General features: G+C 68.8%; 1 protein-coding gene across 10 annotated transcripts; it reads left to right on the top strand.

The window, feature by feature from the left end:
• The first annotated feature begins 6 nt into the window (after positions 1-6).
• On the top strand, positions 7-21,391 carry TAOK2 (TAO kinase 2). Of its 10 annotated transcripts, none has more exons than XM_045013278.1 (20): positions 7-58; positions 2,830-3,001; positions 4,320-4,391; positions 5,476-5,577; positions 5,661-5,706; positions 5,785-5,881; positions 6,012-6,125; positions 6,213-6,304; positions 6,382-6,475; positions 6,808-6,889; positions 6,981-7,148; positions 7,831-8,043; positions 8,516-8,641; positions 10,287-10,523; positions 10,619-10,747; positions 10,857-11,060; positions 12,129-12,368; positions 18,802-19,014; positions 19,753-19,935; positions 20,511-21,391. In XM_045013278.1, the coding sequence occupies exons 2-20, from the start codon at positions 2,870-2,872 to the stop codon at positions 21,003-21,005; spliced, it is 3,039 nt and encodes a 1,012-aa protein (XP_044869213.1). In that variant the 5' UTR covers positions 7-58; positions 2,830-2,869; the 3' UTR covers positions 21,006-21,391. The 10 variants fall into 10 exon arrangements, 4 of the variants coding, with proteins under 4 accessions (XP_044869213.1, XP_044869212.1, XP_044869210.1 ...); XM_045013277.1 differs by having other exon boundaries at positions 6,978-7,148; XR_006578804.1 differs by lacking the exons at positions 18,802-19,014; positions 19,753-19,935; positions 20,511-21,391 and adding exons at positions 14,375-14,449; positions 15,470-17,615 and having other exon boundaries at positions 6,978-7,148; positions 12,129-14,240.
• The last annotated feature ends 1,346 nt before the right edge of the window (positions 21,392-22,737 follow it).

The following is a 22,737-nucleotide window of genomic DNA, read 5'->3' as shown; positions in this document are numbered from 1 at the left end:
CCCCCACCCCAATACTCTGGAGCTGGAGCCACAAGGGAGAAAGCGCCGCCAACTGCTGGTGAGACACCCATCCCCACATCTTGGAGGACATGGGGGAGTGGGGCTGGGGGCAGCGAGGCCATGGGGAAGGGCTGGGGGACAGCTGGGTAGGGTGGGGAGAAAGACTGAGGCAGGTAGGTCATGGGGAGCAGGGGGCTTGGGTTGGGGGTCATGCGGAGAAAGGGCCAGGTTGGAGGTTGAGGTGCGAGGGTGGGAGCTGCAGGCTGCTATTTTTTTGAGGACACAGGAGGATGCCACTGACAGGGATGGGCTGGTCCAGCACGGGGCAGTGGGGATGCGGGGGGCAGGGTTGGGCTGGGGGGGATGGGTTGGTCCAGCGTAGGGCAGTGGGGATGTGGGCGGGGGGCAGGGTTGGGCTGGGGGGGATGGGCTGGCTCAGCACAGGGCAGAGGGGATGGGGGGGATGGGGGGGATGGGCTGGTCCAGCATGGGGCAGTGGGGATGGGCTGGTCCAGCACAGGGCAGTGGGGATGTGGGGGGGGGGGGCAGGGTTAGGCTGGGGGGATGGGCTGGCCCAGCACAGGGCTATGGGCCGGGGGCGGGGATGGGCTGGCGGCTATGGGGCGGGGGGCAGGGTTGGGCTGGGGGGATGGGCTGGCCCAGCACGGGGCTATGGGGCGGGGGGCAGGGTTGGGCTGGGGGGATGGGCTGGCCCAGCACGGGGCTCGGGGGCGGGGGGCAGGGTTGGGCTGGGGGGATGAGCTGGCCCAGCAGGGGGCTATGGGGCGGGGGGCAGGGTTGGGCTGGGGGGATGGGCTGGCCCAGCACGGGGCTATGGGGCGGGGGGCAGGGTTGGGCTGGGGGGTTGGGCTGGCCCAGCACGGGGCTATGGGCCGGGGGGCAGGGTTGGGCTGGGGGGATGGGCTGGCGGCTATGGGGCGGGGGGCAGGGGGGGGCTGGGGGGAGGGGCTGGCCCAGCACGGGGCGTTGGGCCGGGGGCAGGGTTGGGCTGGGGGGATGGGCTGGCCCAGCACGGGGCTATGGGGCGGGTGGCAGGGTTGGGCTGGAGGGATGGGCTGGCCCAGCACGGGGCTATGGGGCGGGGGGCAGGGTTGGGCTGGGGGGATGGGCTGGCCCAGCACGGGGCTATGGGGCGGGGGGCAGGGTTGGGCTGGGGGGATGGGCTGGCCCAGCACGGGGCTATGGGGCGGGGGGCAGGGTTGGGCTGGGGGGATGGGCTGGCCCAGCACGGGGCTATGGGGCGGGGGGCAGGGTTGGGCTGGGGGGGATGGGCTGGCCCAGCACGGGGCTATGGGGCGGGGGGCAGGGTTGGGCTGGGGGGGATGGGCTGGCCCAGCACGGGGCTATGGGGCGGGGGGCAGGGTTGGGCTGGGGGGGATGGGCTGGCCCAGCACGGGGCTATGGGGCGGGGGGCAGGGTTGGGCTGGGGGGATGGGCTGGCCCAGCACGGGGCTATGGGGCGGGGGGCAGGGTTGGGCTGGGGGGGATGGGCTGGCCCAGCACGGGGCTATGGGGCGGGGGTTGGCCTGGGCTCTGAGTGGGTCCAGGACCCCCCTCGAGGAAGGGGCTGGGGCTGACTGGGGGGGGGGAGGCGGGAAATGGGAAGTTGGGAAACGGAGCTTCATTGGCTTAACTGTGATTCTGTTCTGGAGACAGGGACAGAACCCAGGAGTCCTGGCTCCCAGCTTCCCCCTCCCATCACCAGACTCTGCTGCCCACCCTGAGCCGTGGGGAGAACCCAGGTGTCCAGGCTCCCGAGGGGGTGGGAGGGGCCATGCTGATGGGGGGCACTGGAGCGTGTGTGGGCCCCGTCCCGGCGCTGAGCGCTGGGGGGAAGCAGGGAACAATGGCAGGATTTCCCCTTTCAGCCACTGCCACAGGGAGGAGCAGGCTCAGCCTGGCCCCACAGGGGCCAGCCCCCGCCCTATTGCACCCCCTCCCCGAGCCAGCCAGTCCCCCCCCACCGGGGCCAGGCCCCCGCCCCATTCCCTGCCCCCCTGAGCCAGCCAGTCCCCTCCCTGGGGCCGGATCAGAGCCCGCACCCCCCACCGGGGCCAGGCCCCTGCCCCATTCCCTGCCCCCCTGAGCCAGCCAGTCCCTGCCCTGGGGCCGGATCAGAGCCCGCACCCCCCACCGGGGCCAGGCCCCCGCCCCATTCCCTGCCCCCCTGAGCCAGCCAGTCCCCTCCCTGGGGCCGGATCAGAGCCCGCACCCCCCACCGGGGCCAGGCCCCAGATTCCCTGAGCCGGCCTAGCCCTTGGTGTGACCCCAGACATGAGCCCCCCATCAGTTCTGTTCCCATCCCCTCAGTCCCTGGCCCGTCACAGCGGGATCGGGAACTCGGCCCCCCTCCCCCTCCCCACAGCGCGACAGCCCAGCTGCTGTGTCTGTCTGGAGTGTGGTTGGGTTGTTGGGGGGGGTGTGGCTGGGAGCCAGGACTCCTGGGTTCTCTCCTGGCTCTGGGAGCGGAGTGGGGGCTGGTGGTTAGAGTGGGGACAGCTGCAGGACTCCTGGGTTCTCTCCCGGCTCTGGGAGCGGAGTGGGGGCTGGTGGTTAGAGTGGGGACAGCTGCAGGACTCCTGGGTTCTCTCCCGGCTCTGGGAGGGGAGTGGGGGCTGGTGGTTAGAGTGGGGACAGCTGCAGGACTCCTGGGTTCTCTCCCGGCTCTGGGAGCGGAGTGGGGGCTGGTGGTTAGAGTGGGGACAGCTGCAGGACTCCTGGGTTCTCTCCCGGCTCTGGGAGCGGAGTGGGGCTCGGGGCCAGGCTGCCTGGGGCTGTGCGGGGTGACGTGTGCCGTGTCGCTCGCAGGAGGGGAGCGGGGCAGCAGGGCAGCCCCCCCGCCACGGCCATGCCGTCCAATGCCCGGGCCGGCAGCCTCAAGGACCCCGAGGTGGCCGAGCTCTTCTTCAAGGACGACCCCGAGAAGCTGTTTGTGGATCTGCGAGAGATCGGCCATGGCAGCTTCGGGGCCGTCTACTTCGTGAGTGGTTCTGGGCCCTGACCCTGGGGCCCCCCTCGCTGCTCCTGGCCCCGCCCCTTCCCTGACCCCGCCCCCTCGCCGCTCCTGGCAACGCCCCCTTCCCTGTCCCGCCCCCTCGCCGCTCCTGGCAACGCCCCCTTCCCTGGCCCCGCCCCCTCGCCGCTCCTGGCAACTCCCCCTTCCCTGGCCCCACCCCCTCGCTCCTCCTGTCCCTGACCCCTTCCCTGACCCTGTTCCCTGCACTGCTCCTGGCCCCGCCCCCTCGCTGCTCCTGGCAACTCCCCCTTCCCTGTCCCGCCCCCTCGCCGCTCCTGGCAACTCCCCCTTCCCTGGCCCCCCCCCCTCACCGCTCCTGGCAACGCCCCCTTCCCTGACCCCGCCCCCTCGCTCCTCCTGGCCCTGACCCCTTCCCTGACCCTGTTCCCTGCACTGCTCCTGGCCCCGCCCCCTCGCTGCTCCTGGCAACGCCCCCTGCCCGGTCCCGCCCCCTCGCCGCTCCTGGCAACTCCCCCTTCCCTGTCCCGCCCCTTCGCTGTCCCTGGCCCCGCCCCTTCCCTGACCCCGCCCCCGCACCGCTCCTGGCTCCGCCCCTTCCCTGAACCTGCCCCCTCACCGCTCCTGGCTCCGCCCCTTCCCTGATCCCGCCCCCTCGCCGCTCCTGGCAACGCCCCTTCGCTGCCCCTGGCCCCGCCCCTTCCCTGACCCCGCCCCCGCACCGCTCCTGGCCCCGCCCCCTTCCCTGTCCCGCCCCCTCGCTGCTCCTGGCAACGCCCCCTTCCCTGACCCCGCCCCCGCACCGCTCCTGGCTCCGCCCCTTCCCTGGCTCCGCCCCCTCACCGCTCCTGGCCCGCCCCTTCCCTGACCCCGCCCCCTCGCCACTACTGGGCCCGCCCCTTCCCTGACCCCGCCCCCGTACCGCTCCTGGCCCCGCCCCCTTCCCTGGCCCTGCCCCCTCAGCGCTCCTGGCAACGCCCCCTTCCCTGGCACCGCCCCCTCACCGCTCCCGGCAACGCCCCTTCCCTGACCCCGCCCCCTCACTGCTCCCGGCAACGCCCCCTTCCCTGACCCCGCCCCCTCATTGCTCCTGGCAATGCCCCCTTGCCAATGCTCTGTTGCCTGGCAACGTCTCCCTCACTGCGCCCGGCCACGCCCCCTTCCCTGGCCCTGCCCCCTCACCGCTCCTGGAAATGCCCCTTCCTCTTTTCTGGGCCCCTGCTCCCCCCCCCCTGGTTCTCCATGGGGTCCCTCCCCTCACCCCGGGCTGGCTGGGAGGGTCTCTCCCCTGGCCAGCCTGCTCTGACCCCCCTCTGCCCGGCAGGCCCGCGACATGCGCAACAACGAGGTGGTGGCCATCAAGAAGATGTCGTACAGCGGGAAGCAGTCCAATGAGGTGAGCGCCCAGCTCCTGTGGGGGATAGAACCCAGGAGTCCTGGCTCCCAGCCCTTCCCCCCCACTGACCTCCTGCCCTAGGTGGAATAGAATCTAGGCCTCCGGGCTCCCAGCCCCCCCCCCCCGACCTCCCCTGAGCTGGGCTAGAACCCCGGTGTCCAGGCTGCCGGCCCCCCCCCCCCGACCTCCCCCTGAGCTGGGCTAGAACCCCAGTGTCCAGGCTGCCGGCCCCCCCCCCCCGACCTCCCCTGAGCTGGGCTAGAACCCCGGTGTCCAGGCTGCCGGCCCCCCCCCCCGACCTCCCCTGAGCTGGGCTAGAACCCCAGTGTCCAGGCTGCCGGCCCCCCCCCCCCGACCTCCCCTGAGCTGGGCTAGAACCCCGGTGTCCAGGCTGCCGGGCCCCCCCCCGACCTCCCCTGAGCTGGGCTAGAACCCCGGTGTCCAGGCTACCGCCCCCCCCCCCCCGCCCGACCTCCCCTGAGCTGGGCTTGAACCCCTGTGTCCAGGCTCCCGGCCCCCCCCCCCCCGACCTCCCCTGTGCTGGGCTTGAACCCCGGTGTCCAGGCTACCGCCCCCCCCCCCCCGACCTCCCCTGAGCTGGGGTAGAACCCCGGTGTCCAGGCTGCCAGCCCCCCCTCCCCCCGACCCCCCCTGAGCTGGGCTAGAACCCCGGTGTTCAGGCTGCCTGCCCCCCCCCACCCCGACCTCCCCTGAGCTGGGCTAGAACCCCGGTGTCCAGGCTGCCGGCCCCCCCCCCCGACCTCCCCTGAGCTGGGCTAGAACCCCGGTGTCCAGGCGGCCTGGCCCCCCCCCCGACCTCCCCCTGAGCTGGGCTAGAACCCCTGTGTCCAGGCTGCCGGCCCCCCCCCGACCTCCCCTGAGCTGGGCTAGAACCCCAGTGTCCAGGCTCCCCCCCCCCCCGACCTCCCCTGAGCTGGGCTAACCCCCTGTGTCCAGGCTCCCCCCCCCCGACCTCCCCTGAGCTGGGCTAGAACCCCGGCGTCCAGGCTACCGCCCCCCCCCGACCTCCCCTGAGCTGGGCTAGAACCCCGGTGTCCAGGCTGAGCGCGTGCGGCTCTCGCAGAAATGGCAGGACATCATCAAGGAGGTGAAGTTCCTGCAGAAGCTGCGACACCCCAACACCATCGAGTACAAGGGCTGCTACCTGCGGGAGCACACGGCCTGGGTGAGTGGGGTGGGGCGTGCGGGGGCGCGAGGGGGGTGGGGTCTAGCGGCCCCCCCACGCTCACTCCTCTTGTGCCCCCACAGCTGGTGATGGAGTACTGCCTGGGCTCCGCCTCCGACCTGCTGGAGGGTGAGTGCCCGGGGCGCAGGGCCTGGGGGGGTGCGGGGGGGGCTGGGGGGCTGCTCTGACCCCTCCCTCTGCCCCCAGTGCACAAGAAGCCACTGCAGGAGGTGGAGATCGCAGCCATCACCCACGGGGCGCTGCAGGGCCTGGCGTACCTCCACTGTCACAACATGATCCACAGGTACCCCCCATCCGCCCTGTCCCTGCTTCCTCCCCCCCCCAGGGCTGGCTGTCCAGGGGGTCCATGGGGCTGGCCCTGGGTGGGGGGCTGGGGGCCGAGCTCTGAGCTGTCTCTCACCCCGGCCCTGCAGGGACGTGAAGGCTGGGAACATCCTGCTGACGGAGCCAGGGCAGGTGAAACTCGGGGACTTCGGCTCGGCATCAATCATCGCCCCCGCCAACTCCTTCGTGGGCACGCCGTACTGGTGAGGGGCCGGGCGGGGGGCCGGGCGGGGGGGTGGGGGGGCGGGGGCTCCCCCCGGGGGCTCACCCCGTCTCTCTGTCTGCCCCAGGATGGCCCCTGAGGTGATCCTGGCCATGGACGAGGGGCAGTACGACGGGAAGGTGGACGTCTGGTCGCTTGGCATCACCTGCATCGAGCTGGGTAGGTGGGGGGGGGCGGGCGGCGGGGGGGGGGCGGGGCGGCGGGGGCCGGCTGCTGACGCCTGTCTCTCCCCCCAGCGGAGCGCAAGCCTCCCCTCTTCAACATGAACGCGATGAGCGCGTTGTACCACATCGCGCAGAACGAGTCCCCCGTGCTGCAGTCCAGCCACTGGTGAGCCCCCCGAGCCAGCCTCCCAGCCCCCCCTCGCCCCTCCGCGGGGGGCAGCCTGTGCCGGGCACCTCGCCCCACGCCCTCCAGTAGAGACCAGCCCTGGGCGGGGGCCTGGGTCACACCCCACCACCAGGACTCCTGGGTTCTCTCTCGGCTCTGGGAGGGGAGTGGGGTCTAGTGGTTACAGTGGGGGCTGGGAGCCAGGACTCCTGGGCTCGCTCCCCGGTGGTGAATTGCCCTCCCCTGGCATTAGCCAGCTTGGCCCAGCTGGCTCTCTGGCGTCAAGGGATGGCCCTGCCCCCCCTTCTGTTTATCTGCTTCTGCCCCCCCAGGTCCGAGTATTTCCGGAACTTTGTGGACTCCTGCCTGCAGAAAATCCCCCAAGACCGGCCCACCTCGGACGTGCTGCTCAAGGTAACCCCCGGCCGGGCGGGGCGGGGGGGGGCGGGTTCTCCGGGTCCCCGGGGCAGCGGGCGTCACTGACCCCGTCCCCGTGCCCCAGCAGCACCGGTTCCTCCTGCGGGAGCGGCCCCAGACGGTGATCATGGACCTGATCCAGCGCACCAAGGACGCCGTGCGGGAGCTGGACAACCTGCAGTATCGCAAGATGAAGAAAATCCTCTTCCAGGAAGCGCAGAACGGCCCCAACGCCGAGGCGCCCGACGAGGAGGAGGTGAGAGCGAGGCCCCCACCCCAGGGGGCCCCCTGTGCCCCGCCCTGCCTGAGGGCCCACGGGGCCGGCCCGGGGGTCCCCAAATAACCACCCCGGAGGGGCCGCGCCCCAGTGCCAGGGGAGGGGTCCCTGTGTGCCCAACCCCCCCCCCCCGCCCAGAGGGGCCGTGTCCCAGTGCCGGGGGAGGGGTCCCCGTGTGCCCAGCCCCCCCCCCCGCCCCAGAGGGGCCGTGTCCCAGTGCCGGGGGAGGCGTCCCCGTGTGCCCCCCCCGCCCCAGAGGGGCCGTGTCCCAGTGCCGGGGGAGGGGTCCCCGTGTGCCCCCCCTGCCCCACAGGGGCCGTGTCCCAGTGCCGGGGGAGGGGTCCCCGTGTGCCCCCCCTGCCCCAGAGGGGCCGTGTCCCAGTGCCGGGGGAGGGGTCCCCGTGTGCCCCCCCTGCCCCAGAGGGGCCGTGTCCCAGTGCCGGGGGAGGGGTCCCCGTGTGCCCCCCCGCCCCAGAGGGGCCGTGTCCCAGTGCCGGGGGAGGGGTCCCCGTGTGCCCCCCCGCCCCAGAGGGGCCGCGTCCCAGTGCCGGGGGAGGGGTCCCCGTGTGCCCCCCCTGCCCCAGAGGGGCCGCGTCCCAGTGCCGGGGGAGGGTCCCTGTGCCCCCCCGAGGAGGCTGCAGTGTGTCTGGTCGCTCCCCAGGAGGCGGAGCAGTTCATGCACCGGACGGGCACCGTTAACAGCATGGAGAGCAGCCACTCGGTGCCCAGCATGTCCATCAGCGCCAGCAGCCAGAGCAGCAGCGTTAACAGCCTGGCGGACGCCTCCGACGAGGACGAGGGAGCCGAGATCGCCATGATGCAGGAGGGGGAGCACACGGTCACCTCCAACAGCTCCGTCATCCACCGCCTGCCGGTGCCGTGCGGGGAGCCTGCTGCAGGGGGGGTCCGGGGTGGGGGGGAGGGGGGCATCCCGGGGTCCCAGGCCCGGGGCGGGGGGGGGAGGGGGGCATCCCGGGGTCCCAGGCCCGGGGAGGGGGGGGGAGGGGGGCGGCCCGGGGTCCCAGGCCCGGGGAGGGGGGGGAGGGGGCGGCCCGGGGTCCCAGGCCCGGGGCGGGGGGGGGGGGAGGGGGGCGGCCCGGGGTCCCAGGCCCGGGGAGGGGGGGGGAGGGGGCCGACCCGGGGTCCCAGGCCTGGCGCGGGGGGGGAGGAGTGGTGCGTCCCCGAGGCCCAGCCCTCATCCGCCCCACCTGGACACTTGAGTGATACACAGGGGAAACTGAGGCGCACACAGTATTCAGAGAAATTAAGAACATTTGCACTTTGTGGGTCTGGTGGTTAGAGCGGGGACTCCTGGGTCTCATCCCTTCTCTCGCCATCACCCCCAGGGCCACGATAACCTGTACGACGACCCGTACCAGCCGGAGATGGAGCCCCAGAGTTCATCGGCTGCCCGGCGCCGTGCATACTGCCGCAACCGGGACCATTTCGCCACCATCCGCACGGCCTCACTGGTAAGGGCGGGGGGTGGGGTGGGCACGCTCCCCAGATGGGAGGAGCTGGGGGCCCCCACAAAGGTAGGGTGAGGTTAGCAGGTGGGGCTAGTGGGCTGGCTGGGGGCAGAGGTCAGGGTGGGCTCAGAGTTGGGGATGGAGCCAGGGGGTGAGGCTGGGTGGGGCCAGGAGATGGGCTGGGGTTTATGGGCAGGGGCAGGGGCTGACTGGGTGAGGTTGGTGGGACAGGTCACTGGACAGGGGCAGGGTTGGGTCAGTGGGTGGGTGAGGTCAGGGTTCGGGCAGGGCGGGGCCAGGAGTGGACAGGTCAGTGGGTGGGCGGGGTCAGGGTTCGGGCAGGGCGGGGCCAGGGGTGGACGGGTGGGTGGAGTTAGAGTTCAGGCTGGGTGGGTGAGTGGGTGGGGTGGGGCCAGAGTTTGGGCTGGGCGGGGCCCGGGGTGGCTGGGTGAGTGGGTGGGTGGGGTCAGGGTTTGGGCGGGGTCAGGTGTGGCTGGGTGAGTGGGTGGGCGGGATCAGGGATGGCTGGGTGGGCGAGGTCAGAGTTGGGCTGAGCGAGGCCAGGGGTGGCTGGGTGAGTGGGTGGGCGGGGTCAGGGTTCAGGCAGGGTGGGGTCAGGGTTTGGACAGGGCTGGGTGAGTGGGTGGGCGGGGTCAGGGTTTGGGCGGGGTCAGGGGTGGATGGATTGGTGGGTGGGCGGGGTCAGGGTTTGGGCGGGGTCAGGTGTGGCTGGGTGAGTGGGTGGGCGGGATCAGGGATGGCTGGGTGGGCAAGGTCAGAGTTGGGCTGAGCGAGGCCAGGGGTGGCTGGGTGAGTGGGTGGGCGGGGTCAGGGTTCTGGCAGGGTGGGGTCAGGGTTTGGACAGGGCTGGGTGAGTGGGTGGGCGGGGTCAGGGTTTGGGCGGGGTCAGGGGTGGATGGATGGGTGGGTGGCCGGGGTCAGGGTTCGGGCAGGGCGGGGTCAGGGGTGGATGGGTGGGTGGGTGGGCGGGGTCAGGGTTTGGGCATGGCAGGGTCAGGGGTGGATGGGAGAGTGGTTAGGCGGGGTCAGGGTTCGGCGGGGCCGGGTGAGTGGGTGGGCGGGGTCAGGGTTCGGGCGGGGCTGGGTGAGTGGGTGGGCGGGGTCAGGGGCGGGGCCAGGGGTGGCTGGGTGAGTGGGTGGGCGGGGTCAGGGTTCGGCGGGGCTGGGTGAGTGGGTGGGCGGGGACAGGGTTCGGGCAGGGCTGGGTGAGTGGGTGGGCGGGGCCAGGGGTGGCTGGGTGAGTGGGTGGGCGGGGTCAGGGTTCGGCGGGGGCGGGTGAGTGGGTGGGCGGGGTCAGGGTTCGGCGGGGCCTGGTGAGTGGGTGGGCGGGGTCAGGGTTCGGGCAGGGCTGGGTGAGTGGGTGGGCGGGGTCAGGGGCGGGGCCAGGGGTGGCTGGGTGAGTGGGTGGGCGGGGTCAGGGTTAGGCAGGGGCGGGTGAGTGGGTGGGCGGGGTCAGGGTTCGGCGGGGCCGGGTGAGTGGGTGGGCGGGGTCAGGGTTCGGGCAGGGCTGGGTGAGTGGGTGGGCGGGGTCAGGGGCGGGGCCAGGGGTGGCTGGGTGAGTGGGTGGGCGGGGCCGGGGGCCCCCTGGGAGCTGGCCAGCCGCGCTCAGAGCTCCGCCCCCGCCCAGGTGACCCGGCAGATCCAGGAGCACGAGCAGGACTCGGCGCTGCGGGAGCAGATGAGCGGCTACAAGCGCATGCGGCGCCAGCACCAGAAGCAGCTCATGGCGCTGGAGAACAAGCTGAAGGCGGAGCTGGACGAGCACCAGCTGCGGCTCGACAAGGAGCTGGAGGCCCATCGCAGCAGCTTCAGCGCCGAGGCCGAGAAGCTGGCCAAGAAGCACCAGGCCATCTTCGAGAAGGAGGTGGGCCGGCCGGGCAGGGGCGGGCGGGGGGCCGGGCACAGCGGGGCGGGGCGGGGCTGGCGGGGAGCCGCTCACCCCCGCTCGCTGCCCCGCAGGCCAAGGCGGCGCTGGCCGAGGAGAAGAAGTTCCAGCAGCACATCCTGGGCCAGCAGAAGAAGGAGCTGAGCAACCTGCTGGAGTGCCAGAAACGCCAGTACAAGCTGCGCAAGGAACAGCTCAAGGAGGTGACGCGAGAGGGGCCCCGGCAGGGGGGGCGGGTTGGCTGGGAACAGAACCCAGGTGTCCGGGCTCCCTGCCCCCCCAACCACTAGCCCCTGCTCCCCGCCCGTGCAGGAGCTGCAGGAGAACCAGAGCACCCCGAAGCGGGAGAAGCAGGAGTGGCTGCTGCGGCAGAAGGAGAACATGCAGCACTACCAGGCCGAGGAGGAGGCCAACCTGCTGCGGCGGCAGCGCCAGTACCTGGAGCTGCAGTGCCGCCAGTACAAGCGCAAGATGCTGCTGGCCCGCCACAACCTGGACCAGGACCTGCTGCGTGAGGTGGGGAGGTCAGGGGGAGGAGCCTGGGAGGGTGCGGCTGGGCACTCTGTCGGGAGAGGGGCCTATGAGGGAGATGGGGGGGCTAGGGGGAGGAGCCTGTGAGCAGGGCAGGGCTGGGCACTGATTGGGGGAGGGGCCCATGGGGCAGGGTGGGTGGGGCTCTGCTCAGCGGGAGGGGGGCAGGGAGGGGCTCTGCTCAGCGGGAGGGGTGGGGTGGGTGGGGCTCTGCTCAGCGGGAGGGGGGAGGCGAGGGGTGGGAGGGGCTCTGCTCAGTGGGAGGGGCATGGGGCAGGGTGGGTGGGTCTCTGCTCAGCGGGACGGGCGTGGGGCGGGGTGGGAGGGGCTCTGCTCAGAGGGAGGGGGCGGGAGGGGCTGTGCTCAGCGGGAGGGGCAAGGGGCGGGGAGGGTGGGGCTCAGCTCAGCGGGAGGGGGGACGCGAGGGGAGCGAGGGGCACTGCTCAGTGGGAGGGGCCTGGGGCAGGGTGGGTGGGGCTCTGCTCAGCGGGAGGGGGGCGGGGAGGGGCTCTGCTCAGCGGAGGGGCATGGGGCGGGGCGGGAGGGGCTCTGCTCAGCGGGAGGGGGGCGGGGAGGGGCTCTGCTCAGCGGGAGGGGCGTGGGGCGGGGTGGGAGGGGCTCTGCTCAGCGGGAGGGGGCGGGGAGGGGCTCTGCTCAGCGGGAGGGGCGTGGGGCGGGGTGGGAGGGGCTCTGCTCAGCGGGAGGGGGCGGGGAGGGGCTCTGCTCAGCGGGAGGGGCGTGGGGCGGGGCGGGAGGGGCTCTGCTCAGCGGGAGGGGCGTGGGGCGGGGCGGGAGGGGCTCTGCTCAGCGGGAGGGGGGAGGCGAGGGGCGCGGGGGGGAGGGGCTCTAGTGCAGTGGTCCCCAAGACGAAGGACCGTGGCGGAGGTCGAGCATCCGCCGAAATGCCAGCGAATTTCAGCAGCATTTGGGCAGCGATGCCGTCGCTCGCCATGGCACCCGCGGGCGCCGCCTTGGGGACCCCTGCTCCAGGGTGCGGGGGTAGGCGGAGGGGCTGTTGGGCCGGGCGTGACCCCGCCCCCGCCCCGCCCGCAGGACCTGAACAAGAAGCAGACGCAGAAGGACCTGGAGTGCGCCATGCTGCTGCGGCAGCACGAGTCGACGCAGGAGCTGGAGTTCCGGCACCTGCACACGGTGCAGCGCACCCGCACCGAGCTCACCCGCCTGCAGCACCAGACCGAGCTCAGCAACCAGCTGGAGTACAACAAGCGCCGCGAGCAGGAGCTGCGCCAGAAACACGCCATGGAGGTCCGCCAGCAGCCCAAGAGCCTCAAAGTAGGTGTCACCCAGGGGCCCCGCCCGCGCAGCCTGGGGGGCCCGCAGCCGGATGGACAGGAGGCCGGGCTTCTAGAGCCAGACGGACAGGAGGCTTGGGCTCTAGAACCGGCCCTGGGGGGCCCACAGCCGGACGGGCAGGATAGCTGGGATTTAGAGCCAGACGGAGAGGAGGCAGGAGTTCTAGAGCACAAGAGCCTGGGGGTTCTGGAGCCAGACGGCGTGGAGGCCATGGTTCTAGAGCAGAAGACCCTGGGGGTTCTAGAGCCAGATGGCGATTATGCTGTGGTTCCAGAGCACAAGAGCCTGGAGGCTCTGGAGCCTGACGGCGAAGAGGCTGAGGTTCTAGAGCGGGAGAGCCTGGGGCTTTTAGAGCCAGGCCTCATGGCCTTGGGGGTTCTAAAGCCGGATGGCCAGGAGGCTGATGTTCTAGATGTGGAAGCTCTGGAGCCGGATGGGCAGGAGGCGTCCCTAGATGCTGCCCTGGGGGTGCTAGAGCCATCCGCCCCCTGCCGTCTCCGCGGCGGCTTGCCCCTAATCCCGGAGGAGGGGGAGGGGCTGCGGGGCCCAGGCGACGGCTGCCCTGCCCCCGAGGACCCCTATGTGGAGCCGCGGCGTGGCTGGGAGGAGGCGGCCAGGCCGGCGCCGGCCCCCCTGGCCCCCCTGCTGCCCCACGCCGTGTGCGCGGGGCTGGCGCTGCTGCTGGCCGCCTACCCCAGTGGGCCGGTGCTGCTGCTGCTGCTGGCGGCGCTGTGGGCCCAGGGCTCGGGCGGCGGGGCCCAGGCGCTGCTGCTGGCCCTGGAGGGGGCGCTGGTGGGGCTGGGCGTCTCCTACGCCCTGCTCCACTCGCTCTTCCTGCTCTCGGGCGCCTCCTTCCTGGCCCTGGCCAAGGGGGCGGGGGCGCTGGGCGTGCTGGGCCTGAGCGCCCGCCGGGGCCGGCTCTACGTGCCCGTCATCCTGCTGGCCTCCCACCTGCTGGCCTCGCCCTGGCTCTTCCTGCCGCTCTACCTGCTGCTGGCGCTGGCCCGGGGCGCCCGGCGGGGGCTGCCCCGCCGCGCCCGCCGCCTCTGGCTGCGCCTGCTGCTGGGGCTGCCGCGCCCGGCCTTCCGCGCCCTGCAGGGCCTGGGGCTGCTGAGCGAGCGCGGCCTCTTCCGCCTCTTCCCCAAGACCCACAAGGGCGGCTTCCGCAGCCGGCTGCCCGTGCCCGGCCCCCCGCCCGCCCCGCCCGCCTGGCCCCGCCGCGCCCTGGCCCTGCTGGCCCGGCCCGGCCGCGCCCTCAACCGCCGCCTGCTGCGGCTGGCGCGGGAGCTGAGCGCCCGCCTGCCCCCGGCCGCCCTGCACCACCTCACGGGCCTGCGGGTGCTGCGGGAGGAGCGGCCCAGCCGCATCCCCCGGCTGGCGGGCAGGGGGCAGGGCCGCGGGGGCCGGGGGGGCCGGGCTGCCTCCGGGGGGGCCCGGCGCAGCCCCCCAGGGGACCCCCGCCCGGCCCGGCGGCCCTGGAGGTGACTGGGCCTGGGAACCAGCCACGCCCCCGTGCTGCCCAGTGATTGGCTGGGTGTGAACAGGCCCCGCCCCTTTCTCTGGTCCGGGGGGCTGTGAGGGAGGGTCTCCTCGTCCTTCCTCTGCGTGCTGGGATCCATCTGACTGCGGGGGTGGGACAGGCCGGGTCTCCTTCCCCAGCCCCCCGACCGGAGCACAAAACCCACAGCAGGTGCCCCATGCTCCTGGGCTTCTCCGGGCCTCCCCTGACAGCGCGGGGGGGACGCGGCCCCCAAGGCAGGTGGCCCCCATGGCCCAGAGGGGGGGGAACGTGACCCCGAAGGCAGGTGGCCCCCATGGCCCAGAGGAGGGGAGATGTGGCCCCGAAGGCAGGTGGCTCCATGGCCCAGAGGGGGGGAGATGTGACCCCGAAGGCAGGTGGCCCCATGGCCCAGAGGGCGGGAGATGTGGCCCCGAAGGCAGGTGGCCCCATGGCCCAGAGGGGGGGAACATGACCCCGAAGGCAGGTGGCCCCATGGCCCAGAGGGGGGGAGATGTGGCCCCGAAGGCAGGTGGCCCCCATGGCCCAGAGGGGGGGAGATGTGGCCCCCATGGCCCAGAGGGGGGGAGATGTGGCCCCGAAGTCAGGTGGCTCCATGGCCCAGAGGGGGGGAGATGTGGCCCCGAAGGCAGGTGGCCCCATGGCCCAAAGGGGGGGAAATGTGGCCCCGAAGGCAGGTGGCCCCATGGCCCAAAGGGGGGGAAATGTGGCCCCGAAGGCAGGTGGCCCCATGGCCCAAAGGGGGGGAAATGTGGACCCGAAGGCAGGTGGCCCCATGGCCCAGAGGGGGGTAAACGTGACCCCGAAGGCAGGTGGCCCCCCATGGCCCAAAGGGGGGGGAAACGTGACCCCGAAGGCAGGTGGCCCCCGTGGCCCAGATGGGGGGAGATGTGACCCCGAAGGCAGGTGGCCCCCGTGGCCCAGAGGGGGGGAGATGTGACCCCGAAGGCAGGTGGCCCCCATGGCCCAGAGGGGGGGAGATGTGACCCCGAAGGCAGGTGGCCCCCATGGCCCAAAGGGGGGGAGATATGGCCCCGAAGGCAGGTGGCCCCCATGGCCCAGAGGGGGGGAACGTGGCCCCGAAGGCAGGTGGCCCCCATGGCCCAGAGGGGGGGAACGTGACCCCGAAGGCAGGTGGCCCCCATGGCCCAAAGGGGGGGAGATATGGCCCCGAAGGCAGGTGGCCCCATGGCCCAAAGGGGGGGAGATGTGGCCCCGAAGGCAGGTGGCCCCATGGCCCAGAGGGGGGGAGATGTGACCCTGAAGGCAGGTGGCCCCCATGGCCCAGAGGGGGGTAAACGTGACCCCGAAGGCAGGTGGCCCCCATGGCCCAAAGGGGGGGGGAAACATGACCCCGAAGGCAGGTGGCCCCCATGGCCCAAAGGGGGGGGGAAACGTGACCCCGAAGGCAGGTGGCCCCCATGGCCCGGGGGGGGGAGATGTGGCCACGAAGGCAGGTGGCCCCATGGCCCAGAGGGGGGGAACGTGACCCCGAAGGCAGGTGGCCCCGAAGGCAGGTGGCCCCATGGCCCAGAGGGGGGGAACGTGACCCCGAAGGCAGGTGGCCCCGAAGGCAGGTGGCCCCATGGCCCTGTGGTTTGCCAAGGGGACTGAACCCCACTCTGGTTGCTCTGTGTAGGGGGCAGCGCTGGGTACAGCTGCAGTGTCTGCTCTGGAGGAAAGAATCACCGACCCTGCCCCCCAGGAGCCAGGGGGTGCAGTGGGGAGGCCCTGGAGGCAAGGGCAGCAGTTGGGTGATTGAAGGGGAGACTGGGGGGGGTGCTGCTATTGGGACCAGTGGTTTGTATTTGTCTGAGCCCCCCGCAAACGCTATCCAGCCCCCTGGGGGAGGGGCTCCATTCTCAGCTAGGCCCAGGCCCCACCACACTATCCGCCCCCCCAGAACTAGAGGGGGCTCCCGTCCGGCCGCAGGCGCCGGGGGAAGGTGCGTTTCTGCTCCCAGCTCCGAGGGGCGGCCCCAGGTGATTCTTTCCCCGGTGACGGCTTTGATTTCATTTCCCAGCTCTGTAACCCCCACTCCCCTCGCGGGAGACGGGAACGTATTTATTGCAGGTGCCTTTACGTTTTGTGTGTGTGCATTTGTTTGTGTAAGTGATCAAACATATTATTTTTTGTTTGTTTTGGGGTAAATCTGTGATATTTCTTTTTTTATTTGACTGAAAACAGGAGAAATAAAATAAAAATAATCACAGATTTCCCAAAAATGGGAGAGTCGAAATCTTCTTTTGTGTTAAATTAATTTCTTATCCATTGGTTGGGGGAAGGTGAAACCTTTACTTTCCTTCAAATCCTTTCCCCCCCCTGGGGGTTTTGGCAACTCTGGGGTAACACTGATTTCATTTGCTGCAGTTTTAGAAAATTTCATCGGTATTTTTGTTGGAGCCTTTATTTTATCGCATTGGTAGGAGTGAATTTGGAATGAGTTTTCTTCCTGTTTGAGGGCCAATTATGAATATTTTATATTTGCTCCACTTTATGAAATTTGGGATAATTTTTTATTTCTCTTTCTTTAGTATATTTAGTCTGATATATTTACTCCTCTTTCCGAGGCAAATCGTTTTTTTGTCCTTGTTAGAATTTATTTTCCCTCCTGTCCGTAGTGAATTTAGAAATCCCCCAACCCCATTCAGTACATTCAGGAATTTTCTTTGTTTTCCCCGTTTTGGGCAGAAATCTCTGATTTTTATTCTATTTACCCTGTTTTTGCTGAATCTGATCTTTTTTGTTCCATTTTGGGGAAAGTTGCATTTCACCAGCATGTATTTTTAAGTCTCATTTGTCCAAGTTTTGATCCATCCCTTTAATATTTGGGGGGGGTTATTTTCTCCTATTTTTAGTGCAGCTACGATTATCCCTCAAGCTGAAAACCAGGGGGGGTCATTTCTTTTAGATCATCTAGTCTGACCTCCTGTGTGTCCGAGGAAAGCAAATTTCAGCCATCCCAGAGCCCTGTTCCAGAAAAGTCTGTTGTATTTGTTTTTGAGTTCAACTAGGAATTAATTCAGGGCGGCTTGACGGAGCTCAGACAAGATGCTCACAGGAGTCCCCTTCAGTCTGAAAATCGATTCATCTTTTCTTCCCCCCTTTTTGTATTTGGTATTTTACTGGTTGGTTTCGTTGCTGTATTTTCCCTGGCGCTCTCCAGCCTTTTACAAATTGTCATTTTTGTATTTAATTTCCCCCAGTTTTGCTCCATGTTGTTTATTTTGATTTGCCCGTTTTGCTGCAAAATCGATGGGTTTGACTTGATTGGCTGCTTTGGTAGCCCAGTTTCTGGTTCACGTAAAAATAGGACCAGAATTGGCCCGAAATTGGAGCAATATGTTACTAAGCTTGAGCAAACCCTGGAAGAACTGGATTTCACCAATTTGGGGTGGATTTCTCCCAGTTCTGGGCCCCAGGTGGGTGACATCTAATGATTTTGAGTTGATTTTTATCGGTTTATGGGCAAACAATGGGTGCAAGGCGGCTCTCTTCATTTTCGGCTGATTCCTGTCCAGGTTTGAGCAGGATGTTTTGAGCTGATCTGGGACTGAGGGTGTTGCTTTTTACCTGGGGTTGGCCCACAGTGTCCGTGGCTGGCGCCTCCCCCAGCTGTTCGAGGGGGCTAGTTCCGATGGCTCCCGTTTTTGGTGACTGTTTGCCCCACCCCCCGCCTGTGTGTGCTCCATACATTCATTTTTTTACATTTTGGCTTCCTCTGTATTTGGTTTGACACGTGCTTATTTTGGCTCCTTTCCGCCTTCAATGAAAGACGGCCCCTGGCAGGGCGCCCGGACCTGGCGAGCATCTGGTCGTTACTGGGAGCCGAAACGCACCTCTCCCCCTCCCCCCTACTAGGCCCCCGAGGTAACCTGGGCACAGGGCAGCCCCCTCACACAGCTCCTAGGCAGGGCAAAGGTCACATGCCCCCGCCATGGGGCAAATGGGGGGGGTCACTGGCAGGGCAAAGGTCACATGCCCTGGCCCTGGGATCATGGGGGCAGATTGTGGGGGGGCACCAGCAGGGCAAAGGTCACATGCCCCGGCCATGGGATGATGGGGGGTCACAGGCAGGGCAAAGGTCACATGCCCCGGCCATGGGATGATGGGGTCACAGGCAGGGCAAAGGTCACATGCCCTGGCCATGGGATGATGGGGGGTCACAGGCAGGGCAAAGGTCACATGCCCCGGCCATGGGATGATGGGGGGGTCACAGGCAGGGCAAAGGTCACATGCCCCAGCCATGGGATGATGGGGGGGGTCACAGGCAGGGCAAAGGTCACATGCCCCAGCCATGGGATGATGGGGGGGTCACAGGCAGGGCAAAGGTCACATGCCCCGGCCATGGGATGATGGGGGGGTCACAGGCAGGGCAAAGGTCACATGCCCTGGCCATGGGATGATGGGGGGTCACAGGCAGGGCAAAGGTCACATGCCCCGGCCATGGGATGATGGGGGGGGTCACAGGCAGGGCAAAGGTCACATGCCCCGGCCATGGGATGATGGGGGCAGGTCGGGGGGGGTCAGACAGGTCAAAGGTCATGTGCTGCATGATGGGGCAGGTCATGGGGTCACAGGCAGGGCAGGCGTCAGCCATAGGCAAAGGCCCCCCCAGCCCTGACCGCAGCAGCACATGTGGGTCTCGGCCCCTGTGGGCAAGGCAAGACGGAGGGCACCACCCCACCCTGTCCAGGGAAGCGGGAGGAGCAATGGCTCATGGGAGGGTTCAGAGCTGCCCCCCGGGGGCCTGTCGGGGGGAGCGCGGCGCGGCCACGCCCGCTCCAGGCCGGCCCCGGTGTCTGTCTCGCTAACGTTTGCTCCTGTCTCTCTCCCCCCGCCCCGCCCCGCCCTGCCCCGCTCCGGCCCCCCGCCCCGCGGCCCCGCCCCCAGTCCAAGGAGCTGCAGATCAAGAAGCAGTTCCAGGACACGTGTAAGATCCAGACGCGGCAGTACAAAGCCCTGCGCAACCACCTGCTGGAGACCACGGCCAAGAGCGAGCACAAGGGCATCCTGAAGCGCCTCAAGGACGAGCAGACGCGCAAGCTGGCCACCCTGGCGGAGCAGTACGACCACAGCATCAACGAGATGCTCTCCACGCAGGCCGTAGGTCGCCGGGCGGCCCGATTGGGGGCTGCTTCCCGGCCCCCCGCCCGCCCCGGGGCTGCTTCCCGGCCCCCCGCCCGCCCCGGGGCTGCTTCCTGGCCCCTCCGCCCGCCCCGGGGCTGCTTCCCGGCCCCCCGCCCCGGGCCTGATTGGGGGCTGCTTCCTGGCCCCCCGCCCACCCCGGGCCTGCTTCCCAGCCCCCCGCCCTGGCCTGATTGGGGGCTGCTTCCCGGCCCCCCGCCCCGGGCCTGATTGGGGGCCTGCTTCCCGGCCCCCCGCCCACCCCGGGCCTGCTTCCCGGCCTGTTTTCCGGACCCCTGTCCCCCAGCCTGGGGCCTGCTCCCCGGTTCCCCGTCTCCTGGTCTTGCTTCCTGGCCTGCCTCCTGCCACCTCCCCGAAGACCCTGCTTCCCAGCCCTGCCCGGTGCCTGCCCCCCGGCCAGCTGGTGCCCCCTAGAGGGTTACGAATAAGCCTGTTCCCACAGAGGAAGCATGAACCCAAGTGTCCTGGCCAAAGATCTGCTCTGCAGTTTTCATGCTTGCCCCTCGTACCCACCCACTCCCAGCACATCCGGGGATCTGGACGTCCCTTTCACTTCCTGTCCCAAACTGTGAGGGTGCTGGGACGCTGCGAGTCAGCGCAAGGGGCTCCCATATACCCAGCCCCCCCGCCTCAGGGGGGCCCCTGGGTGCCCAGCCCCCGCCAAGGGCTCCTGGCCAACTCCGTGTCGCCCCCTAGCTGCGGCTGGACGAGACGCAGGAGGCCGAGTACCAGGTGCTGCGGATGCAGCTGCAGCAGGAGCTGGAACTGCTCAACGCCTACCAGAGCAAGATCAAGATCCACACGGAGGCGCAGCACGAGCGGGAGATCAAGGAGCTGGAGCAGCGCGTGTCCATCCGCCGGGCCCTGCTGGAGCAGAGGGTACGGGACTGGGACCCAGGCGTCCGGGACAGCTCCCTCAGGGCCCTGCAGCATCCCCAGAGACCGGGCTGGGCAGTGGGACCCAGGCGTCCGGGACGGCTCCCTCAGGGCCCTGCAGCATCCCCAGAGACTGGGCTGGGCAGTGGGACCCAGGCGTCCGGGACAGCTCCTTCAGGGCCCTGCAGCATCCCCAGAGACCGGGCTGGGCAGTGGGACCCAGGCGTCCGGGACAGCTCACTCAGGGCCCTGGAGCATCCCCAGAGACAGGGCTGGGCAGTGGGACCCAGGCGTCCGGGACAGCTCCTTCAGGGCCCTGCAGCATCCCCAGAGACCGGGCTGGGCAGTGGGACCCAGGCGTCCGGAACGGCTCCCTCAGGGTATTCCCTACTTTGTCACAGGAGGGAATGGATTTCTAGGTTTCTGGGGGGGCAGACAGGCTGTGGGATGGGCCATGGTACACCCAGGCATCTGGGGAGGGGCCGGCGGGACCCTGGCATCTGGGGAGGGGCCGGCGGGACCCAGGCGTCCGGGCGGGGCCGGGGAGGGGCCGGCACTGCCACGCCCTGTCTCTGCAGATCGAGGAGGAGATGCTGGCGCTGCAGAACGAGCGCTCGGAGCGGATCCGCAGCCTGCTGGAGCGGCAGGCCCGGGAGATCGAGGCCTTCGACTCGGAGAGCATGCGGCTCGGCTTCAGTAACATGGCGCTGACGGGCATCCCCGCCGAGGCCTTCAACCAGGGCTACGCCGCGCCCCCCCAGCCCTGGCCCTCCCGCCCCGTGCCCCGCAGCGGCTCCCACTGGAGCCACGGCGTGCAGAACACCGCCGGCGCCCCCCACGCCTGGCGCCAGCCCCCCCTGCTGGCCCCGCCCCCCTCCGCCTGGCTCCACCCCCCCTCCGCCGCCTCCTCGCCCGCCTCCGCCCCAGGGGGCCGGGCCAACGTGGTGATGCTGCGGAACAGCCCCCAGCCGCTGCGGCGCACGGCCTCCGGCGGCCAGGCCGAGCCGGGCATCAGCCGCTCGGCGAGCGTCACCTCGCACATCCTCAACGGCTCGCACTACTCGTACTCCTGAGCCGGCTCGCCCTGGAGCCTGCTCCCCGCGAGCGCTGCCGGGCTACGGGGAAGGGCCGCCCGAGCGCTCTCCTCTGGCCATGGAGAGAGACTCCCCACCGGTGTTCTGGAGGGGCCAGCCCAGCGCCCATGTCTGCTCCCCTGTCCATGCTGACACCCCCAAATCCGCACAGGAACACACCGACCCCCTTCCCAGCCCCTCTTCCCCCCCTCCACACACACACACACGGGACCATTTCATCTGTGTTTCCAAATCTCGGTTTTTTCTTAATTTCCTTCCCTCTTCCTGTCACGGGGGGCTGGGAAACCGGATGCCTGGGTTCTCTCCCTGGCTCTGAGAGGGGAGTGGGGGCTGCTGGGTTAGAGCAGGGGGGCTGGGAGCCAGAACTCCTGGGTTCTCTCCCTGGCTCTGGGAGGGGAGTGGGGGCTGGAGGGTTAGAGCAGGGGGGCTGGGAGCCAGGACTCCTGGGTTCTCTCCCCGGCTCTGGGAGGGGAGTGGGGGCTGCTGGGTTAGAGCAGGGGGGCTGGGAGCCAGGACTCCTGGGTTCTCTCCCCGGCTCTGGGACGGGAGTGGGGGCTGGTGGGTTAGAGCGGGAGGGGCCGGGAGCCAGGACTCCTGGGTTCTATCTCCCTATCCCATAGGTGACAGGGCACCTTTCCGTATCTTCCTCCCGGCAAGGAGCCCTGCGGTACCTGGTATGAGCAAGCCCCCAGGTTTGGGATCAGGGTACCCAGTGGGAGTGCTGTGCCTAGGGGGGCTCAGCTTCCCCCCCATCACTCTGTTCCCCCAGCCCCCCTCCTCTGTTCCACGCCCATATTCCCCCTTCTCTGGGAGTCGCTCTCCAAAGGGTAGCAGAGGCTTCTGCCCTGAGCGCTGCGTGGATCAGCCCCCACCTTGCCCTGGGAATGGGCTGCCCCTCTCCTGGACTGCAGTGACATGGGGGGACCTGAAACTGCTTTTTCTATCCCCTTGGGATAGGGGATTCTTGACACTACCTTTTTGTGGTTATGGGGCAGCCTGGAAACACCTCCCCCTTGGAAGTGGGATGTGTTGATGCAGCGTGTGTCAGGCTGATGGGGGCTGGACACTCTTCCCCCAGCACAGAAAGGAGAAACTTGAAAACACTGTCCATTGGGAGCAAGGCCCATGTTGATCCACTTTTCCCATGTGGGGAGAGAAGCATTAAATCCATTTCCCCAGGATGGCGGCAAATCTTCATACAGTTTTCCCAGCATGGGAAAGTTTGCAACACATCACCCTGTGTGGCGGGGAGACTTGAAACCATTTTCCTCTGGCAGGATGGAGAAACTTGAAACCTTCTTTCCATGGTGTGTGAACCTTAAAATGTTATTTACTCTCCTAAAGGGGGAAATCTTGATCCAGTTATTCCCCTGGGGGCTATTTTCCTTTGTAAGGGGGGATGGGAAAGTCTCGAAACAACTATTTGCCTGGAAGCAGGAGGGGTGGGGGAGGCAATCTTTAAGCACCATTTTCCCTCCCAAGGTGACGAATCTTGCTGAGCGGTTTCTGTGGTTTGTGGGTCAAGGAGACAGGAACGATTTTCTCCTTCATGCCACAGGGGAGGCCTCGACACAGACTTTTTCCACACTCATGCAATAAGAGGAACCTTAAAACAGATTTTTCTGCTCTTGTGCCATGGTGAAGGGAACTCAAACTGGATTGTGTCTTGTCACGCACTGGGGGAGAAGGTGGTTGGTGTGCCATGGGGAGG

Source organism: Mauremys mutica, chromosome 4 (assembly GCF_020497125.1).
Source record: "Mauremys mutica isolate MM-2020 ecotype Southern chromosome 4, ASM2049712v1, whole genome shotgun sequence".
Classification (NCBI taxonomy): Eukaryota; Metazoa; Chordata; order Testudines; family Geoemydidae; genus Mauremys; species Mauremys mutica.
This window is presented reverse-complemented; position numbering and strand designations above follow the sequence as displayed.